General features: G+C 31.7%; 1 protein-coding gene across 5 annotated transcripts in view; it reads left to right on the forward strand.

Annotated features, from left to right (window-relative positions):
* Positions 1-433: 433 nt before the first annotated feature.
* LOC129801212 (homeotic protein distal-less) overlaps positions 434-22,508 on the forward strand; it is a 76,170-nt gene continuing 54,095 nt past the window's right edge. For 4 of the 5 annotated variants that reach the window (XM_055846038.1, XM_055846040.1, XM_055846042.1 and 1 more), the window contains exons 1-3: positions 442-1,803; positions 6,631-6,806; positions 19,013-19,191. In XM_055846038.1, coding sequence (XP_055702013.1) covers positions 1,706-1,803; positions 6,631-6,806; positions 19,013-19,191 — 453 coding nt within the window. In that variant the 5' untranslated portion in view covers positions 442-1,705. Of the gene's footprint in view, positions 1,804-6,630; positions 6,807-19,012; positions 19,192-22,508 lie in introns of all 5 variants that reach the window. The other variant, XM_055846039.1, reaches the window with a different exon arrangement.

The raw sequence follows: 22,508 nt of genomic DNA on the forward strand, positions 1-22,508 counted from the left end.
ACACAACTCACGACTCTATCGTGTCTGCTTGATTTTCCACGAATGCATCAGGTATAGTTGATGCATCTGGAGAGTCATTCATGAACAGCCAAATAGGGTGGGATTTTCTTTCGGAGACGCCCATCTACACGCAGTGGCGTAGATGAAATTCCGGAAGATATTTTTATTGAAATTTATTCATTATAAAATTGAAGGGATTACTTCCGGAAATTTTCCGAAAAGTCTTACTTAGTGAAAATTTATTCCGGAAAATTTTTATTTTGTAAAATTATGTTTTTCATATATTTTCTGCGTTAAATCTCCGTCTTTGGATGAGAAACACACACGAGAATAGTAGCTTCCCGCCTTGTTGTTGGCTATCAACCAATGGGATTGAAGAATGGGTGGTACTCTAGCCCTGCTCAGTGCCACAACAATCCAGATGGAAAGGACTGTGGTGTGTGGACTGATCACCGTCACTAGTCTTTCACGCACTTTGTTCGTGGTTGGTCGCGCAACGTATTACTGGGTCTCAGTGATAATTTGGCGTTGTAGGTGCACAATTTAAACCTTATATGCTCCCTACACATATAATATTACACAGAGAGACTCCACAATTGTATAGAATTAAAATCTTAACTCGTTCAAATCGGTCCGATTATATGATTATGGGTGAAGATATGTAATTTGGACAGTTTTTGCGACAATTAGTGACAATTGTAGTGCGTTCACATAAGTCCTCTCTCATTTTTCGTGTGGTTCTTTTATCAATTTTTTCTCTTTCACTCTTTCGGACAAATTGATCCTTTGTGTACATTTTTTTTACCGGAACGGGCACTACCGAAATTTTTGAATTTCTCGCACCCTCTTTCGACATTCCGGAATAATTGTGTAACACACTTTCGCTGTTTTGTGCAACTCTATTGCTGCATTATCAGTGATTTTTTTTCGGAAAATTTTTTGAACCGAATCCGAAAATTCCGCCGGATCCGGTCGACGTACACGCGGTGTTCCAAAAGTGTTTGTGCATCATCATCCACACAACAACTCTTATTTTTTTGGATAAAGTGACAGGAGATTAAGTTTGAAGTGAGACATTTGGTTCCGGAGTACCTGTGATTCATCAACTCCCAACGAGTTTCAGTTATTTATGATCTGCAATTAATTAAAATTTAATGACTGCCGAGTGACACTGAATCAATTTGCTGATGTGATCATAAATAGGCACTCAAGTGGCCAAGAATTTGCAGCGGTGTTGCACAATTGGTTGCCGTCGGTGAGATACAGCACCGGTGCTCAAGTCAGCTTCAGTGAAGTGCTATTCTTTTGGGCTCAAAGCCTCCGAAAAAAAATGCCACGTGATTGAGAAATTAAAACAAGTGTCCGGGCAACGAGACAGATATCTAAAACCTGATAATTGAATACTAACGCTCCAGACAGTCCAAAGTGTGTTGCCCTGTTAAACATTCAACCCTCAAGTGATTTTGTGATTTGAAAGTGTCTAACCCCCTGGAGGGTTCAGCTATCAGGATTTCCAACTGCAGCAGAGGCCCCCGTGGTGCCAGGCCTAAGGCTGTAGGTGGTGGTTTCCAAAGTGGTTCGACGTTTTTGTGTAACGACGGCGTCCGCGTACTTGTGAAAAGTGGCCTCTATAGGCGCCAACACGCTCAATTTCACAGACCTGGGGAGCCCTTACGAGGGCCCCCCGAGCACCCCGCAGTCGGGTATGGACGCGCCGGATGCCCCGCACACCCCCAAGTACATAGATGGGGGTGCGGCGACGGCGCCAGGAAAGTCGGCATTTGTCGAACTACAACAACACGGGTTAGTGTCGGTTTTCAGTGATCACTATAATTAAGAGTATTTACGGTTACGACTGCGTAGTAGATTACGAGTCTGTACAAAACTTTAGGATTAGTCGTAAGACGGCTTAGTATAACCATAATCGAAAATGATAAACTAGTAGTTTTTTGCTAATTCTCTGGTTTGTGTAGGCCTTCCTAAGTATAGACTTTTTGGACCATAATTCAGTTTGTGATTTTATTATGTGAAGATTCTATTTGCATAGTTCACCCTCTAAGATCTTTTTAAAAAATACCAGCTACGCCTTATTACAAATTTTAGTTTAATTACAAGAGTCAATTCGTGATTTCATACAGAACAATTCAAAATCTAAAAATCACATTTTCTCGATGGAACTGGTATAAGATCATACTTGACTACGTTATTCGGAGCTGGAGTTAATAGAGACTTATTTCGGAAAACTGCATATCCGTACCGGTAATGTAAGATACAGGATACAATTACTGCAATTGTTTCTATATTTAGAGTAAACGAAAACCATTCTCGATTAAATGATTAGACAAGAAAGGGTTTTGATAAGGTCCAGTATAATAATTATACACAGTGAGATGAACCAAACGTATAATTAATTCAATTAGTTGGTGGCTTAACGCCAAGTGTGTGAATTCTATAGGAAAATTAAGTTTACATTCAGAAAACTCCGGCTTGTTGGTTTTTCAAAACAAGAATAGGTAGTATTTCCAGTGATTAATCTGTCAGCTTTCGAATATTTATCTTTTTAGTAAAAGTCATCTATTTGTCATGTGCTCTCAAAAAGTAAACATAAATTTGAAATAAATATGATTTAGGGAGTTTAAGGGAACTAAAGGACTATAAAGTTACCTACCAGGGCTAATATTCATTATTTATAATGTACAAATTATTTGATAATTATTTTTAACAAATCACTTCAAAAAATCCGGAATTGTTTTAGGCACTACAAATGAATCATGTTTTAATTAACTGTTAATTTAATTAATTGTTTCATTAACTGTTAAAAGCAATAATCGAGCCTTAAAATTTCTTCAAAATAATTTTGAAATAAATTAGCAATATTTAATGACCACATAAATTTACCTCACATTGATAATTTCTAAAGACGTGCGCATTGCTGCAAGTGTTTTTACTCACATATAAGTAATTTGCGCCAAAAATAATTTTTTTGAGGGAAATTTCCAGTATTACTAAAGGAGAAAATATCAAAATTCCGTCTAATGGTTTCTACACACCTAGAAGCAATTTTCGTCAAAAAGTGCCATTTTAAAAGATTTTAAAGAAATTGCTACTAATGTGTAGATGCCTTAATGGTTGAATATTTTTCCAGACAATATTTTGAAAAAAAAAAAAAAAAACAAACATACTGCTGAAAAATCAAAATTTAAAAATCAATATTTTCAGATCCGTTTTTAAAAGAGTTTTATTTTCTATGTCTAGCTCCATTATTGTACTAATCTATGTATAGAGACATGAATCAGAATTATTATTATTATACACTGATCAATTCTTATTTTTATTGCTTTTCTTTAAGAATTATTCAAAAGTATTTATCTAAATTTTACTAAAGGATTTTTGAGCAGTATAAGAAATAAATTTAGTTTTCGGTCAGTAGAAAATAAATTTTGTTACGTAGACAATTTAAAATCTTAAAATTAGAAAAATCATCATCTAAGTTTAATTAATGGAAATCTAAAATGAATTTTACTTTATTAACAAACATCTTAGTTTGTAATTGTACATCTTAGATGAATTTTAGTAACTGATCAAATTTCTTTTGTTTACTATTCATATTTTATTTTTAAATAAAGCAATTTACTTTTTTCTCAGTATCTTTGTATACATTCAATACCGTACTAGTGTAAAACATTCTGATCTCCTCATTCAATATTTTTGATCATTGCACCTATTTTACCATTTTTAAAACTATTAAATCACTTACGGCCTCTGCATACTGGGAGCCCTCATTGTAAAAAAGTGTTTCATTTAAAGAAAATTTACCCTATCATTGTAGGCTGACCAAATTAAAAAAAGAAGCATTTTTTGACGAAAATTGCTTCTAATATCTAGAGACCATTAGGGAGCAGTAGGGCATCTTTGAAATAGGGTTTTTTACTCATATTTTTGAATGAAACTGAGCGTTATCATTTTGTATTTTAGCTTCAAAATTGGTATGTGGAGCTAAATTATGCCACGGTAAAGTCCAGGTTCTATTAAAAAAAATAGAAGATAAAAGTCCTATTCAAAGGTACCTCAGGTACCACTACTTAACAAAAGATATACACAGGCTCGAGAGGTCTATTATTATTTTTTTATTTGCTTTTAAAGATCATCTCATTAACTTTATGAATAAATTTAATCTTAACTACTTTAGTTTATAATTATTGTTTTTCTATGAAAAGATTTTCAATAGACCAAGGGCTAGATGTTGCACTAGAAGTGAAGCTAGTGAAGTGTTCACTTGAATTTTACTTTGATAAATTATGATATCTTTCTCCAATCAAATAAAGAAAATATCCCATTTTCGGGCATACCTTCTAAAAGATATTTTTCGGATATAATATACAGTACGATTCCATTAGTGTCAAGCTTTAAAAATATAAAACACTATTGAAGAAATATGAACAATTCTAGGATAACTGTCTATTGGTGAAACTGCAAAACCAGAGACAGCTTTTAACGATTGAACTAGTAAAGACAACGACTAAAATCTTGGAAAATTATAGAAATAGTGGCATCAAATTCGTTGATAGTATTGGAGTCGTACTGTAATATAATATACCATTTTAAAATTTTCAATTTCCCATTTCAATAAATCAAAAATTTCAAAAAAATACATACATATTTTTATTGCAGTTATTTTTTTTGTAAAGTTTTCCGCATTTTATTTCAAAGATCATAAAAAGTTGATACTGTAAAATAATTTTATCTTTGAATATGTGTCAGGCTCTAGATTTTAAATTTAAAGGTTTTAAGCTTTACCTTGTATCTCAAAATCGGGCGGTATATTATCTAATGTTATAATATGTGACTATAGATGTCCACAGAGTATTGTTTAACACGATAAAATTTAATGATTAAATAAGCTTATTAAGTATGGAGTTCAATTTTAATTGTACGTTACTTTTCTTCGGAGGAGATCAAACTATAAGCCTTAGGGTGAAGTGGTACAAGTTGGACAATGCAATGGTACAATTTGGACAGGGCTTTTTGTCTTGATAAATTTAGTACGTCATTTTTATTTGTATATTTTTAATGCTTTAGTTTTATAATTTGGTTCCTCGTGTTTAAAAACAAATTTTGTACTGTATTTATCAAGAAACAAGCCATGTCCAACTTGTACGGGCGAATTGTCCAACTTGTAACACTATGTCCAACTTATATCACTTTACCCTATACCTTACATGCTTTTATATTCAGGAAGAGGAACATAGATAATACAATTAAATTTCATTAGTGCTAGGTCAACTTGAGTTTTAGTGCATTTAAATCTAGTTTTTTATCTCTATTATGATCACTACACATTTGGTAAATAAATTCTCGTTAAAATGTTCAATTTTGACGAAAATTTCTTAGAAAAAGAAACATATGTGCAGTAAAAAAAATGACTTTAGCAAAAAATAATTTGTTCAGCAAAAACAAATAAAATTTGATCAGTAATCAAAATTTTGTCTGTGTAAAAATACAAAATTTTACAAAGTTTCTTAAAGTTGTTCCTTAAAAATTTCATTGTTTTTAAGGCTTTAAATTGAGTACTGAATTTGACTTTCTACTGACCGAATTTATTTTTTTACTACTCGTTGATGCAGTATCTTTTATAAAGCCTTCATTTTAGAGATCCTGAGATTGTAATCTTAAACTGGAAAGTGATATCACCAAATATATCTTTTTATGATTATTATTTAGTAGCTCCAGAGTGTTTGCCTTTTGCTACCTACAAAATAAATACCTCTTACAAATATTTGTTTTACACTTCAGCTGTACTTGGTCTCTGGAGTGGACCGTAAAAGTGGCGAAAGAGTGTTTTCTTATATTGAAAGTATCAATTTTCCATCACAAATTTGTTGTAAAACAGCTCTTATCGGGGTAATACTTAATTTACGAGCGATTCTCACAATGCATGTCTCTTGTTCAATTCATATTTTCAATCGCTGAAATCTCATTTTTCTTTATCAGATGCCTCGTAGCCTTCGATCAAAAAAAGTTGGAAGCTGTTCAGTGATTTTGTGTTGAGATAAATTCGAGAGACAGTTGATGTTGTGAGAGAGAAAATCAACCTCATGTTACCATACAATTTGTCCATTGAAGGTTCCGAGGGTGATGCAACTGACTGCACGATTAAATGCGATATGATTGATTTAGAGAGTAAACAAAGTTGCGAATTTTCAATTGAGCCAACAAACTCTCTGTGACACGATAAAATTTATTGACATTCCACATTTGTGTTGGAAAATATTATTTGTGCCATGAAAGGGAAAAGTGCACCGCGATGGAATTGTAATTTCAAAAAAAAAAATGTTCGGCGTCCTGAAACGCACCGTATTGAAGCCACATTGCAAAAATAGTTTAGTAAAAAGTTTCAATTCTGACTTGGGCATTCTTTTTGGGCGAGACATGCATAACATGGGTGGTTTTTATTAGATGCACCATCGTTTGGTTGTTGTATGCAAATGACAGGACTTTTCATTGAACATGTTTTGCAGCATGAGTTATGTTGTTGGCCTCTGGGGAGGTATATGTTATATCTACACAATTCTCTCGGCCGACGGTTCCAACTCTTAAAGTTTACAAAACTGTTGTACTTCTCTTTTGCAGGTACGGTGCCATTCGGGGTGGTTACCAACACTTTGGAGCTCAGGGTGGTCAAGACTCCGGCTTCCCAAGTCCACGTAGTGCTTTAGGATATCCATTTCCGCCAATGCATCAAAATTCCTATTCTGGCTACCATCTCGGCAGTTATGCACCGCCCTGCGCCAGTCCACCCAAAGACGGTAAGAACTCATTAGCATGGTAGTTTGCAAGTGATGTGAATAAATCACTACGCCTCAGAGAATGGATGTAACTAAGAAATTAAAGCAAAAAAAGCTCACAAATGAGGAAAACATACATTCTTAGGTCTTTTTTGGACTGCAATTAATCACATTGCATGCATCACTTATCACTTGACACTATGACGCTCTCCATGGTCAAGAATTTTAGCAAATATCATCAGCATAATTTTGTACTAATTCACTCAAATTGGATTAGCCGGAAATTTGGTTTAACAACGAAAAGAAAATTCCCAAATATTTGCAGAATAAATTTATTATTAAGTAGATTTTCGTAATGCAGCATAAATTTGTACTGATGAGCAATATTTTGTATGAGGAAAGTTCTGGAAAATGGAGTAGGATAAAATGAGGTAATTTGGAACCATGTACAATTTGAGACATTTCAGATTTTCTCATTGTTCTAGATGAGCAAAGAGAAAACACAGACTGCGAAATAGAAGAAAAAAACGATTAAGAAGAAAAGGAAAAAGAAAAAGAAAATCTCAAATGTTCCAAATTGTAAATGGTTCCAAATTACTTAATTTTTCCCTATGCAATTTTTAGTGGAATAAACATACCTTTTCATGATGATTCTGTCTGTCAGATTAGATGGCCCATAAGAAAATGTTTTCTTTTTATCATACATCATAATGTTGCTTTTTTTATCTATGGGGTTGCAAAGCGTTCCATTCTTTGCGAAATACTCGTACTCGTGACTTCTACGCTATAGGGAAAATTGGGTCAGTAGTAAACACAGGGTAGTTGTAAACACAGATAGTTGTATTTACACTACTTGGATTTATGTCGACTATTTATACATGGAACAAGATCTCTATAGTATCTATAAATTCATAAAGGTTTTGTCCTTTAAAATTTATTATATGTAATTAAAAACACCGCATTGTTTATCACTATCTTATGTTTACTACTGTCTTAGAATCCCTACCTTCCTTACACAACCGATTGAAACCGATTCATAAAGCACTAAAAAGATTTCCAAAAATATTTTAGGAATAATTTAATTGATATTCGGACAAAAGTTCGAATCTTTAGGACCTTTTTAATCTTTAACATTGAAAAACCGCCATTCAAATGTATTTTCGCATATGGACGAAATATCCGTTTGAGTGGGCACAACCTCTAAAATATATCCAAAAAATGAAAAACAACGCAGTTTTATTCATAATCACTAGATCGGGTATTCATTAAGTACAGAATCATACAATTTGAATAAAAATGCTTTTAATATCACGATTTTCTAGGTTTAAAGGCGTCTACACATTGGGAGCTATTTTTGTCAAAAATTGCGTTTTTGACAGAAATTTGACGTTTCCCCCTACAACGCTGCAGGGAATTTCCTTCAAAAAAGCAATTTTTTACAAAAATTGCTCCCAATGTGTAGAGGCCATAAGAAACATATTTCAAATATATCTATGTCTCCTGAAAACTTTTTAAAATATTAATCTACATTCTGGTTTATGGAAGCGACGCTATGTTAAGATTATTCTGGTAAAACTCAGATTAATCCGAAAAAGTTTGAGCTAATTTATCTAGAAGAGCTAATTGTAATTAGCAAGAATTTGGCTTTTTTGTTCATCTTCCTTTTCCTCTAGCCTAGCAATATTACTATCAAGTGTAACATTGCAAATGATATAGATTAAGTTTTGACAAAATTTGACAATGATTTTTCTGTAATAAAATTCATATCTTAACAATTAAAAAAAATATACTAATGAATTAGATTGTTAAGTTATAAAGAAATATACAGCAATAATCGTATGGTAATTTTACATCTTGATCACACAAAGCAAATTAACCCTTTCAGGTTGAATATTTATGTTATAACTCCATAAGGAAATTATTTACTCTATTCTACTTTTAATAAATCTAACTTCTTATTTGGCCGTAAAAATATGTCATAAAATAATGAAAATAATAAGAAAAAATACTTAACCTGATCCTGATCCTGAGAGCTTTAACATCCTCAAAGTTGAACGACTTAATTAATTTTGGTACTCAATTAAAATATACCTACACTAACGGCCAAAACATTAAATACACCCTTCGTAAGCTTAAATACACGTGATTTGGACCGGAAAAACGCTGTAATATCCAGTTCTATTGATTGAAATAGTTTCATATATAAACCTAAGAACAGTTTTAAACAAGATTTGAGAAAATACATGAGCTACAAAGTTTATAATTTGAGGATCAGTCAAAAATTAGCTTTTTGGAAAAAAATGCAAAAGTAGCCCCACATTCTAAAACTGATCTAATTTTTTAATAATCATTTAATATAAGCTAAATACTATTAGTAAATATTATTAAGAGTCAGAAAAACTGAAAATAATACCGAGGGAATATTTTTGGTACAGATTGTGGTCGGTTTCCGGTGTGATGTGTTCTGAAAGGGGTTTCTTCTTTGAATATTGAAATTTTCAGCCCAAATTCTACTTTTTCATATATTTTTTTATTATTTTTCAAATTACTATTTATTATTGTTGCAATTTCATTTCTTTTACTTCATTATTTTATTTAAAAAACATGAATAAAATCATCAAATTTAGTTTTCCTCGAAGAATTTTCCTTTAGCTTTGATAAGCGCCTCACAAAATCGGGGCATCCTGTTGATCAATTTCTCCAAAATGTTAGAAGGAACTTTGCCGACATATCCTGAAGTGTTTCCACCAAGATTGGAACTGATGTCGGCGCCTAATCTTGAACCTTGTGGTCGAGAAAATCCAAGAGAATTGCAATGAGGCTACAATCGGGTGACTGGCGTGGCTAATGCATTCGGTTTATTAGGCGTGGGTTTTTTTTTCAATAGGATAACGATCACAAGCATTCCTCAAAGCTTTGTAGAGGTAACCTTCTTGAGAAAGAGAAACGCAGGGTCCTAAACTACATGCATTAGCCACCCCAATCACCCAATTGTAACCACATCGAAATTTTCTGGAATTTTCTAGACCAGATGGTTCGAGAGAAGGCGCCGACATCAGTTCCAATCTTGGTGAAAACACTTCAGGATATGTGGGCAAAGTTCCTTCTAACATTTTGGAGAAATTGATCAACATGATGCCCCGAATTTGTGAGGCGCTTATCAAAGTTAAAGGAGGATTCTTCGAGGAAAACTAAATTTGATGATTTTATTCATGTTTTTTAAATAAAATAATGAAGTAAAAGAAATGAAATTGCAACAATAATAAATAGTAATTTGAAAAATAATAAAAAAATATATGAAAAAGTAGAATTTGGGCTGAAAATTTCAATATTCAAAGAAGAAACCCCTTTCAGAACACATCACACCGGAAACCGACCACAATCTGTACCAAAAATATTCCCTCGGTATTATTTTCAGTTTTTCTGACTCTTAATAATATTTACTAATAGTATTTAGCTTATATTAAGTGATTATTAAAAGATTAGATCAGTTTTAGAATGTGGGGCTACTTTTGCATTTTTTCCAAAAAGCTAATTTTTGACTGATCCTCAAATTATAAACTTTGTAGCTCATGTATTTTCTCAAATCTTGTTTAAAACTGTTCTTAGGTTTATATATGAAACTATTTCAGTCAATAGAACTGGATATTACAGCGTTTTCCCGGTCCAAATCATGTGTATTTAAGCTTACGAAGGGTGTATTTAATGTTTTGGCCGTTAGTGTATATATAAAAATTAAAAATAATTTACCTTTAATTGCTACTAATATTCATTTGCAAGTATAGGGGTATGTGGGGCTATATTGGAAACGTTATTTTTCGCATGTTTCTAAAGAAAGCATGGCTTTAACGTAATGTAATTTACATATACAAAATAGTTGTGAATCTAAATGAAGATAATGCTAAGTTCAGAGTCTTACATAAATATGCGAAAAATAGCCTGTTCAGTGTTGCTTCACTTTCCCCAATTTTAAATTTTTGGTTCTTTTTTTTTTGATTGAAAAACGATTTTAGTCCACAAAAACAATTTGACATAGACTTAAATAACACAAACATGTTGTTTAATTAATAATTATATTAATGAATACTGTAATGAATATTATTGCAAGTGGTTATAAACTAATTTTTGTGGGCCAAGTTTAGCTGTTTATCACGAAATAAATCAAAATCTTATGAGGTATAAGTAACGGAATTAAAATAATGTTAAACTTTTTTAATAAATAATATAAGTACTGAGAAAATAATGTCTTTTATCGTCAGAAATATAAAACTTTTAATTTCCTGAAGAAAAACATTTAAATAGTCTATTTTGATAGTTTTAAAAAATATTTTATTTATAATTCTAAAGAAAATAAAGGTTTGACTACACCCATTGGTTCACATTCACATTGAAATAATTTGTAACGTTATACAAGAATATATTTTAACTAAAAAATTGTAATTTGTTATAAATGTAATTCTTTTTCTAAACTTCTGCTTTACACAATTTTTCTATACCAGTTTTTTACATCTTATATGAACATAATATTGCTAAAAATAAAAAATGCATTTACTAAAATTACTCTATTTTGTAAGATTACAGTGATAAACGTCTTAAAGCTTTGCGGAAGTACCAACTTTAATTTACTGTCTACGTAATCTTTTTTCAATACTAACCACGGAAAAGATTTTTTTTTTACTAATAGGAAGTGTTTCGCCCGTTTTTTTCTATTAAAAATTACTTTAAGGATTAATAAAGAAAAGGTAGCACATGGAAGAGTAACTTCTCACCAATAAAACTCTTTAATGACGAGTGGGACACCGGTGTCCTATTCGTCCTTAAATAGTTTCCTTTGAAATAGTTTCTTTCCCCTATTTTTGATATAATTTAACACCACAAACTAATTGTGTTGCTCTGTATCATATCGTGATATGACTCAAAGTTCTCTGCATAGGAACCACTTATTAATTTGAAATTAAGCTTTCAACGGAAATTTTAATAAGCAACTTATTTGTAAATAAATAAGCTTTCCGTGCATAGGTTTTCTGATTTATTAGCGAATTAATAATTTAGCTAATTTCTGTGCATAGTACCCTCAGTTCGATTTAGAGTTTGTAGAAAAAAGAGCCCTATTTTAAAGGCCCCCAATTCAAAACTACCCCATTTACCTCTATAGATATGTTTTGAAGTAATATCTATTTAAGCCAGGAGACTTCCCGAGAATTTTTGTACATCTCATTAAAAAATGTATTTTCCTTAATTATGCTAGTTGTAGTATTTTTCGCCATTTGTTAGTGAGTTTTAATTAAATATAAGATGTAATAACTCATTAGAATAAAGCATAATATACATGTTGTTACAATTATTCATAAATGCCTTTGTTTTAAGTGGCGAAAGTACTTACACGGAAAAAAGAGCTTTTTCTACTCTAAATGATTAACTCCTTAAATTTGACTCATTAAGCCACAAATTATAAAAAAAAAAGAAATTAGACGCTGTGTGAGATTACAAAAGTTCTAGTTAAACGAATATATAAACCTGTACCTAATTGTGTATATTTACTATAAAATGGGGTGGCAAAGAATCTGAGGCTTTGTGAGCAGCTCGAACTCTCCAAAAAATAGCTTTCTCTTATATAATACATTTGCAATTTTTTTATGCATATAAGTTTAATGTTGATTTATAAATAAATCATCATAAACCATCTTGAAGTTAAAAAATGTTGAAGAAAAATAGGCCTTTAAGGGTGGTTGACCTTTGATCTTGTAAAGCGTATGGCTCGTTCGACAATTGTTATCCCAGTCGACGGTCAAACCCACCAAACCTAATCTATGACATTGCTATGTCACACCCAACGATCCAACCTATCATTTCTAGGCGGGTGCTGAAGGTTGCTGAGGATTTTATTCGAGTCAATCCTCTCTGTCTTAATATACCAAAGTGATTTTGTTTATCGGTTTCATTTTAATTGTTGTTTTTTGGCCAGTGAAAAGCGTCTCGTGCTTAATGGGTTAAGACAACGCGTGAATGAGCGCCTAGATCGCCAGAGGTTTTATTTTAGAACCCTCTGCGTTCCTTCTAACGATCTGTTTCCATCTTCTACGATACCCCACCCAAACTTCTCTACGATACCCCACCCAAAGGGGTAACTGACAGACTAACACTAGGAATGCTCTTTAACCCTTTAAGGACAATTGGAACACCGGTGTCCCATATGGAAAATACCCAAGAAGCAATTTTTTCTTAATATAGTCTTGTAGGATTCCTTAAGTAAGACACTATAGAACCAAAAATCTTTTTATTTGCTTATAACGCTCTTGGTTCCATCACTGAGATTACTATAAGTACAGTGGCGCACTCTTAAGGATCTTAAGAGCTTCTATAGGAATTTCAAAAGAAAATTCTCACTTTAAGTCTTTTAAAAGTGCACTAAAAGACTTGTTTAATACTTGGTTCTATAAGACAGCTATTTTGCTTCTTGGGTAATTTTTCTTGACTACATAAAGTTATTTTTTCTTATGTTTATACGTAATTGCAAAGTAGAAGGTTGAAGGAATCTAGGATATTTTTTGCAATGCTCCACCTATTTGCTATATGATAAATATTTAAGCTCAAAAACGACGAATTTTTAAATTCCCACATTGAAAATTAATTTTAATTTTTTATACTTCCAGTTTTTTATAATATTTTTCGTTAGAGTGAAAATTATCAATCATTGGTATCGTCAGAAAAATTATTTAAATTTTTGGGCTATTTTGTCCCTATCGTTAATAGAGACAAAAAATACACCAAATCAGACTCTGTTTGCTTTTCGAAGGTTAGATGTCAGACGTTTTACAAGTTTTGTTTATCGGTTTCCTTTTTATTTCTGATTTTCGGTTAGCGAAAACTGTCTCGTCGTTAAAGGGTTAACCCTGTAAAGACGAATGGGACACCAGTGTCTCAAATATAAAAAGCTAATTTGAAGTCTAATTAGAGGACATAATAACTTTCTATAATATTTCTTTTTGTTTTTGGGACATCGATATCCCACTCGTCTTTAAAGGGTTAAGAGAATTCGGCCCCGCTCCGACAGACATCTGTGATGTCAATTCAAATACCAACGGTGGGGGGTTGGATGGAGGGTTAACCGTTGGAAACCCTTAGAAAAAAAAAGAGGGTACGATTAACTTTTTTTCCTCATAATTTTAACACTTTAGGTGTAAAAATATTTTTTAATGTTAAATGTTTAATGTTTTATCAACATTTTTTAATGTTAATTTTACACCTTTTTAAGGGTAAAATTAACATGAAAAAGGGTAATTTTAACCCCCAATACACCTAAAAAGGGTAATATTTACACCGATTTCAGATCAATACTGCAGGGTAAAATTAACATTTCCGGAATGTTATTTTAACTTTTTCGGATTTCTCTCAGTGAAGAAGCTGGTGCTAACATATTTGTGCAATTTTACAACAATAATCGTTATAAAAAGCAAACCAATGATTAACGTTGTAATCTTTTTTTCACTATGCTTTAAGTTTCGAACTTGAATTGTTAGACGGATAAACGCGTATTTCTTATAAAAAAAGTGTATAAAACTTTACCCTAATTCATCTTCTTGTTCAAAGTGTGATAACAATCTCGCGATATTTAATGGAGAAATTTGCTATATTATTTTCTACGGAAGACCTTGCCACATATTTATCACGGAAATATGCCCACAAGAGCAGAGGAAGAGCAAAAGCGCGAGACAGTGAACAGGAGAATTGGCTTTGCCAGGTCTGGTGGGCAATTTTTGCTAATAGAATAAGTAGTTTGATGGGCCTGCGATTGCTATCTCTGATAAACTGCGTGACTTATTGAACACTAAACTAACCTATAAAATACACTTTGGATTTTTTTTTCACCTAACCATACCATATGAAAATACAAATTTTCCGTGAATAATTTTTCTTATGCTGTTCAACACGCCAAAAATTCATAAAGCTTTGCAATGTGGAGCACCTTCTGTTTCTCTCCTAGTGTCTGAGCAGTAAATTGAGCGCAAAAGTATGATGGACAGGATTATTCAATATAGACATTTTGATTGAATCAAATTATATCGCGATATTAAAAGGAAAATTTGCATAAAGTTATTTGAAATCTGTTTAGCAGTAGCAAAACACCTTTCCCCAAATTAACACGAATCGAATCCAAACGAAACATATGTTGCACAAATAAATTGCGTGCAAGAGTCAATAACAAATTCAACTATTTTTACACTAATTTGATTTTAAGCTCTAAAATTTAATTTCAAACTACACCACAGACATTTTGCTATTTAATTCAATTTATTTTGAATGGGTGGGTGGCTATCATTTTACCCATTTTACCCCTTTTATGCTCCGTAGAACCCCTTTTCGTGGCCTCATGTGTATTCTTAAAGTCTATTATTTGATTTTGAGAAAGGCCCACAAATCACTCGCAACTGAGACTCTGTATTATTATTAAATTCCACTTACAAGTATTAGTACTATCAGTGGTACGATAATGATATCGTTTGCAATGCAAAGTGACGGGAGTAAAGTGACTGCTATTAATGAGTGTGCAGAAGAAGGAGTGATAAAAAGTGATGGAAGATTGACCACAATATTAGAGAGAAGATATATTGCTGAGAGTAAGAAAAGCAATAAAACACGCGACAAAAGTTAACAATTGACTAATTAATGCGATTAAATTACAATTCTTTTTGCTTGATTCACTTGCTGCATTCATTCATTCACTCAAAACGACCACCGATCACATTTAATTACTTAAACAGTTCATTCACGTAAGCATTTAGTTTTATATATTTTATTATATATTGTGGTTAATTTTATTGTACACCTTGTGCAATCTTTTTCTCTCCTCTATACTCTTCAATTTCAATTGATGTCTGTGAAGTTTCTTTAGCTTAGATCTGGGAAATTACTCAATTTTTCATAAGTTTTGATAAATACATTATTCATATGACGTGATGTTATTTCCGAATTAATAAAGAATAGACGGATTTCCTTTGAAGTGTAGAAAAGAATTAGAAAATCAGACAATAGGAACTTGGAAGCTTTTATTTATTTGTTGATATTTACTTAAATAGACGCTAAAGTAGAATGTCTACCTACACGGTACAAAAAATTAGGAAAAGTTTCCGTATTGGAAAATAGTAGCTGATATTTTATATTATTTCAATTTAATTCAGAACAAGGATTTGCCACTGTCAACTGGAAGAGATTAAAGACTTGTGATTTTTATATGTAAAAAAAACTTTGTGCAGAAAGGGTAATTAAAGTCCGGAAATGTATGAAGCAGTTAAACAAGCAACAGTGTCATCAGAAGTCAGATGAGAAGTGGTTTGGTGTGAGGAGCAGTTTACGGTTTTAAGATTGGAGAACCCTATTCAGTGGGGCATGCTGGGTAGATGAAATAGACAGATGGATCCTTGGCTTAATAGCTAATTCGTCAAGGAAAATAATTACAACAATTAGCAGGTTAATGGAAAATTACTACTAGCTTGACCGATATTATGGGAGGAATGGGCAGTTCGGTCCACTAATTATGAACTGGATTTTGAAAATGTATTAAAAAAAATGACAAACATATTTAAGAATTAAAAAATTATCCAATAAGTTACAGTTGACTTAAGGCCTCTACACATTAGAGAAATTTATGTCCATATTGAAGAGTTTTTCCTACACAAGTGTAGGGAGTTTCCTTCAATATGGACATAAACTTTTCTAGTGTCTAGAGGCCATTAGGGAGTTAAAAAAATTGAAACAATAATTCTGTAATTTAATTGATCTTACCGTAGGGAAAATGATTTAAATGATTTCACCTGAATGACAGCATGTGTCAAAGTTTCGGGGTAATTTTGTACAAAATTGGGGCAGTTTATAGATTAGATTTCAGTTCATTTCACGTATTTTAGATCAATAGATCTTTTTTTAAGGCTATACTTAAAGTAAGTCAGTAATACAAATTTGTTATATAAAACTTGAAGTACTAGAATGCAAACTAGAACTGAGATAGTTACAATAAAATTAATTAATTCTGATAATTTTATTATACCAATGGAAAGTCATTTATAGTGTTAAACTAATTTTAATAAAATTAATTAATTCTGATAATTTTATTATACCAATGGAAAGTCATTTATAGTGTTAAACTAATTTTGTATACATTAAAAGATCATTTTATTGCTTTAGAACTTGTCCTTTTTAGTATAACAGTATTTTTAAAATTATTTTTAATTCCGAGAAATTATTACTAAAATTAAATCTACAATTTATAACGATTCAAAAAAGACCAAAAAGAACATTTTTGTTTATTTATTATTTTAATTGAGTTTTTGGGTAATCTATTTTTTTTTTAAATTTCGATCTTTATAAATAAGAACAGCTAGGATAAAGTGTTGGACAATTCGCCGGTATAATTTGGATATGGCTTTTTTCTTGATAAATACAGTACAAAATTTGTTTTTAAGCACAAGAAGCCAAATTATGAAAATAAAGCATTAAAAATATACAAATAAAAATGAAGTACTAAATTTATCAAGAAAAAAAGCACTGTCCAACTTGTACCATTGTCCAACTTGTACCACTTTACCCTAGTATAAATTTTTTAATAAACATTTTTACTTGTTTTTATTGTAAATTTATTGGACATAGAAAATTTTTCTTTGAGTGTGAAACTGCACCCTTTACAAAAAAAATAAAGCAAAATTATCAGAACCATCTTGGAAATTTATGCAACATAAGATGGCTTATTAAAATTAGGAAACCTTTAACAAATTGTTACAACTATGGTATTTCTATTAATAAGTACTATTATTCAGAAAAGGGGAAATATAAGACATCCAAAAGGTTTTATTTTGGTGCAGATTTATATGATTGCTTTCTGATAAATCATTGTTTTTATATTTCTTTTCTTTCAAGAGCACCTGCTCAAAAGCATTAATTTTATTGATAAATTGAAATTAAATCAATTGGAGAACTTAAACGAGAAACTTGACGAAATTAATGACTTTTGTGTACATGAGACTTAGATATTGCTTTAAGTAACATAAAAGTTTTATTCCATTCCTTTTAAAGAGATAAGAGATAATTGAAGCTGTCCCTTAGTTAAACTGCCCTACTCTTCGGTATAGAATTATTCTCGTGGAGAGACCATTTTATTAGCTGAGATTCTTTATTTATTTATTTATATATTGAAATAAGCATGAGGATGAGGATGTTGATCATCTGCTCGATATAATAAACAGTGGAAAAAAATCTCATGAACTCCTGCAGACCTATATCCCTTATTTTTTTATAGGTATATGTTTGGCCTATGTACGGTACACAAGCAAATGAATTTTCTGGAGAATGTTGTGATATATAAAACAAAAAAATGAATTTAAAATAAATCATTTTCTTTTTAAAGAATAATGTCTCAGTCAGAAAACGGAAAAGACATCAAATTGGCGCAAAAATTGGTTTGGTGCCGCATTTTTTTGAATATTTTTTCCACGTGTAAAAAAGCAATGAAGGCGTAAAAAAGCAATGGCAATGTAGAAAAGTCCAGTCTGTTCGCTGTGATTAGGGAAACTTTACTTGAATCACTACAATGATACTTTAGCACAGGTTTTATTTCAACATCTTCCATGTATCTTGTATTGAAATTTATATTTTAAGATTTGTCTTTTTAAGATTTTCTTTTTTCCGAGCAATCTTTTCTAACGCTTTTATGAGATAATTTCATTGATAATTTTACATCTTGTTTTTTATTTAATATATTCATATGCTAAAGCTTAAAGTCTTTCGTAAGCAAATTCCAAGAAAACATTAATTGCAATGTATAGGTATACTTGTAGCTTGTATCTCCCGATTGGCATGTTTTCCCAACTTATTTCAATGGGTGAAAACAATCTTATTGAATTTGTAGAATAGACAAATAGTGGTTGATTGAATATTTGAAACAGAAAAAAAAGAGTGAATACTTTCCCCTGGGATTTTGCTATTATTTCCCTGTCAGACAAAATTGATAATTGACCACGGAGCATATGTGTTGAATTTGGCGGGGTTTCTGTTACTTAAAGGGGTTCACTAGGGCGATATTAGTCGCTATATAGAAAAATCAACCCTAATTGGAGTGTTTTATTGTAATTTGATCACTATTGAATGGTGATGTATGGAGTAATTGAAGAAGTGGAAGCGTGCGTCATATATACAATATTTAAGATCTCAATCTCTTTCTTGTCCTCTCATTGCAGATAAATGTGAAGATTCTGGATTACGGGTAAATGGAAAGGGGAAGAAGATGCGGAAGCCACGGACAATATACAGTTCACTGCAGTTGCAACAGTTGAATCGACGATTTCAGCGAACACAGTATTTAGCATTGCCCGAAAGAGCGGAATTGGCCGCAAGTTTGGGATTAACGCAGACACAGGTATTGTGGTCTTATAATATGTCTTTCTCAAAACCCCTCATGACAAATCACTATCGACATAATAGTGGCCCCAACTGGCAGATAAATTGAGGAAGTGGTTCTTTCCCAAGCAAAACATAACATGACATCTTGAAGTTTTCATTTTACTGCAACTTACCCCAGCCACATGCACCTTGTAAACCCTCAGACCGCGACTCTAATCAATACGGGAATTGTGAAGGGGTGGGGTGGGTTGGTAGGGGGCTCTGCATGATAGGCAGACAGAGAAAAGCCCCCTTTAAACTGTGTGTTTTATTAAAGAACCTGAGCGAAATATAGTGCCTACGAACCGGATAAATTGGTTGTGTATAAAGTTCTATCAGTCTCTAAAAGTGTTACAATTCAATTATTTATCGAGTTTGTTGTCGCGGGATTCGTTTCGAAAGTTTCCTTCCGAATGAGATACTGACTCAATAGAAAATTTATACACTTGTGGTTATCCACTTTTTCTCCTGGTTTATTACCTATTTTTCTAAGGGAGGATAATTAATGGAATGTGGTGTACATATTACTATAGGGCCCGCTGCCTTATTCAGATCGAAGTTATTTCGATGACATCTTGACGGTTTCATTTAAAATATAGTTTATTATAGTGAAGACAAATTAATCTTTGAAGTTTTTGTTTAATAATTAGCCTACAAGTATACGTAAAAACAAAGAATTCTCTACTAATGTCTTTAACCAATTTTATTTTAAAATTTTTATTGATTGGATACAATTATCCGAATAAAAAAGTGAGCACTGTACTTGAACTCCAGAATACTTCGATTTTGAGTTGTACTTCTATTATTATCATTATTATTATTATTAATCGTATCAAGATATTTCCTACAAAATCATATTTGTACTTCGTATTAAAAACCTGCTAAGTCCATTCTTGAACGATTAGGAGCGCCTTTACGTAACGGGAATGCTTCTTCCATGCCCTCAGAGGTTTTGGGCAAAGGCTGTGTACTTTATTACGTTTTATCGGTTTTATCACATGTGAGAATGTTTTCTTTTAGGTCTAGACATTCAGTTTCTTGCATCGGGCGGGAATCGAACTCACAACTGCGAAAGTGAAGTTATAAATCTTACTGCCCAAAAACTGACACTTCGAAAAACATAGAAAAAATATTACAGTAGAGTTCCTCAAATTTGAACATTTGGGGGGTGTAAATGACATTTCTTACTCCTCAAATTTCAACGATATTTTCAAAAACGTAACGGAATTCATGTGAAATGCACTTTCCCAAAATTAAGAAAGATGACTTTAGGGAATATGTCAATGTAATTATGTTGAGGAAGTTAATATAATACGACAATATTGAGGAAACAACAGAGAAAAGTAGTTCTAATTCAGACTCCACGCAAGACTTTCTTCACAGAACCTCAAATTTGACATTTTGAACTCAACCGTCGTTCAAATTTGAGGAGTTCAAAGAGTTCAAATTTGAGGAACTCCACTGTATTACTATTCGTTTCGACTGCATGTATCAAAATGTATCTGTTTTTGCTTTGTTGCGAGAAAAATCTAACCAACAAGGCTCATTTCATTATGATTCCGTTTATAATCACTGAGTATTTTAACAGCTTCCTACACTGAAGAATATTTCGTAAAATTGTTTGTAAATTTTTGTGAATTCCTTCTATAAGAACTTACTAAATAAATTAAATCGTATAACCCACTAAAAAGTTCGTAAAAGTTTGTATTTTTCACAAACTTCGTTCGAACATCATCACTTCATGAGCATTTTCTATTCTTTTACAAACATTTGGTCGTACATTTAGATGTGATTCTATCATTATCACACCTATTTTATTTGTCTAGCAAATATTTTATTGTGTGCTTACGAACATTCACGAACAAATGATTGTTGAGGTACAAAAAATGCTTGTCAAGTGATCATCATACGATCAAAGTTTGTGAAAAAAGTACAAACTTTTACAAACTTGTTTGTGGGTTATTTCGAATATTAACGACTATTTGTGCAAATAGAAATAAATCAATTTATAACCAAGACACTTTAGATCTGAATAGAAAGATTTTGGTTAACTTTGGAAAACCGAAGTTTCTTATTGCATAGAAAATCTCGCGATTTAGGTTTCAAAAATTTCCTAAAAACTATTACAAATATTTTGTATTTAAAATGTGTTTATATTTTGTATTTGATTTTTTCATGATTTCAGTTATTTTCTATTTGTAGTTTGGTTACTTAAATTTTAACTTCTTATAAAAATCTCTAATTTGTGTAAAAAAGTATTATCGCTAAGATAATAATTTAGACACGAGAAAGTTGATATTTTTCCTCTTGTCACATCTTTTAAATAAAGTATTAAGATAATAATAATCACAGGGCAATTTTCGCTCATTGCCCTTTTATTAAATTATTCATCAAACAGAATCAAACAAAGCATGAGGAAAATAAACATTGAGTAAAATCCCAATGTCGTTTTATGGCAGAAGTGTATGGCCGCTATTTAAATAAATAAATAAATAAGCAGTAGATGAATATATTATATAAAATTTATAAGTAAAATAAATAAATAAGTAAATGCGCTAAATACAAATGTAATTATTTTAGTTCAAGATTGATAAATTGTAGTTGAAATTTGTACACTACCTTTACTACTTTTGAAATACTAAAATCATGCAGTATTTCGGGAAACTCCAGTATTTCAAATACCCTTTTTTTTAAGGAACTTCTAATCCTAAATGATTCACGGTTTTACGATAAGTATTTTTGAACAAAAATTTCGGATCGAAATAGAATTAAAACAGTAATAAGGCGCTGTAGCTTTACGGAGTGGTTGAACTCATGAGATAAGCGGTCTTGAGACAGAAGCTTAGCCTAGCTCAGTTCCCAAAAGTATTAAAATCTTAAATAGCGAGAAATTTTAATACTTTTTGAAAATTTAATAGGTCATTTATCATTAATAATCCAATCCTAAGGTAGAGTTTTCCAAAAAACCGTGATTGATCAGAAATTAGAGCAGTTAAGCCATATGGCTAAGCCTTAGGTCTAAAGTCCGTAATAGACAAGATGAAACACTTATTGAATTCTCCACAAAAAATGGTCAATTATTGGGAAATTAATGTTTTAATACAAGTTGTTATTCATATTTTAGCAAGTTCAAAGCATTGGAAGTTTAGTAATAAATTTATGTGAGGCTACTCATTAAACAAGCCAGGGGCCCATCAAGCCTAATAAAAAGTGAAGCTATTTTTCACTTTTCCTTGTAAAAATTTTGCAGATATTGTAGCACGACTTAAACAAATTTGCTCCTAGTTCTTGTAT

This window comes from Phlebotomus papatasi, chromosome 2, assembly GCF_024763615.1.
Source record: "Phlebotomus papatasi isolate M1 chromosome 2, Ppap_2.1, whole genome shotgun sequence".
Classification (NCBI taxonomy): domain Eukaryota; kingdom Metazoa; phylum Arthropoda; class Insecta; order Diptera; family Psychodidae; genus Phlebotomus; species Phlebotomus papatasi.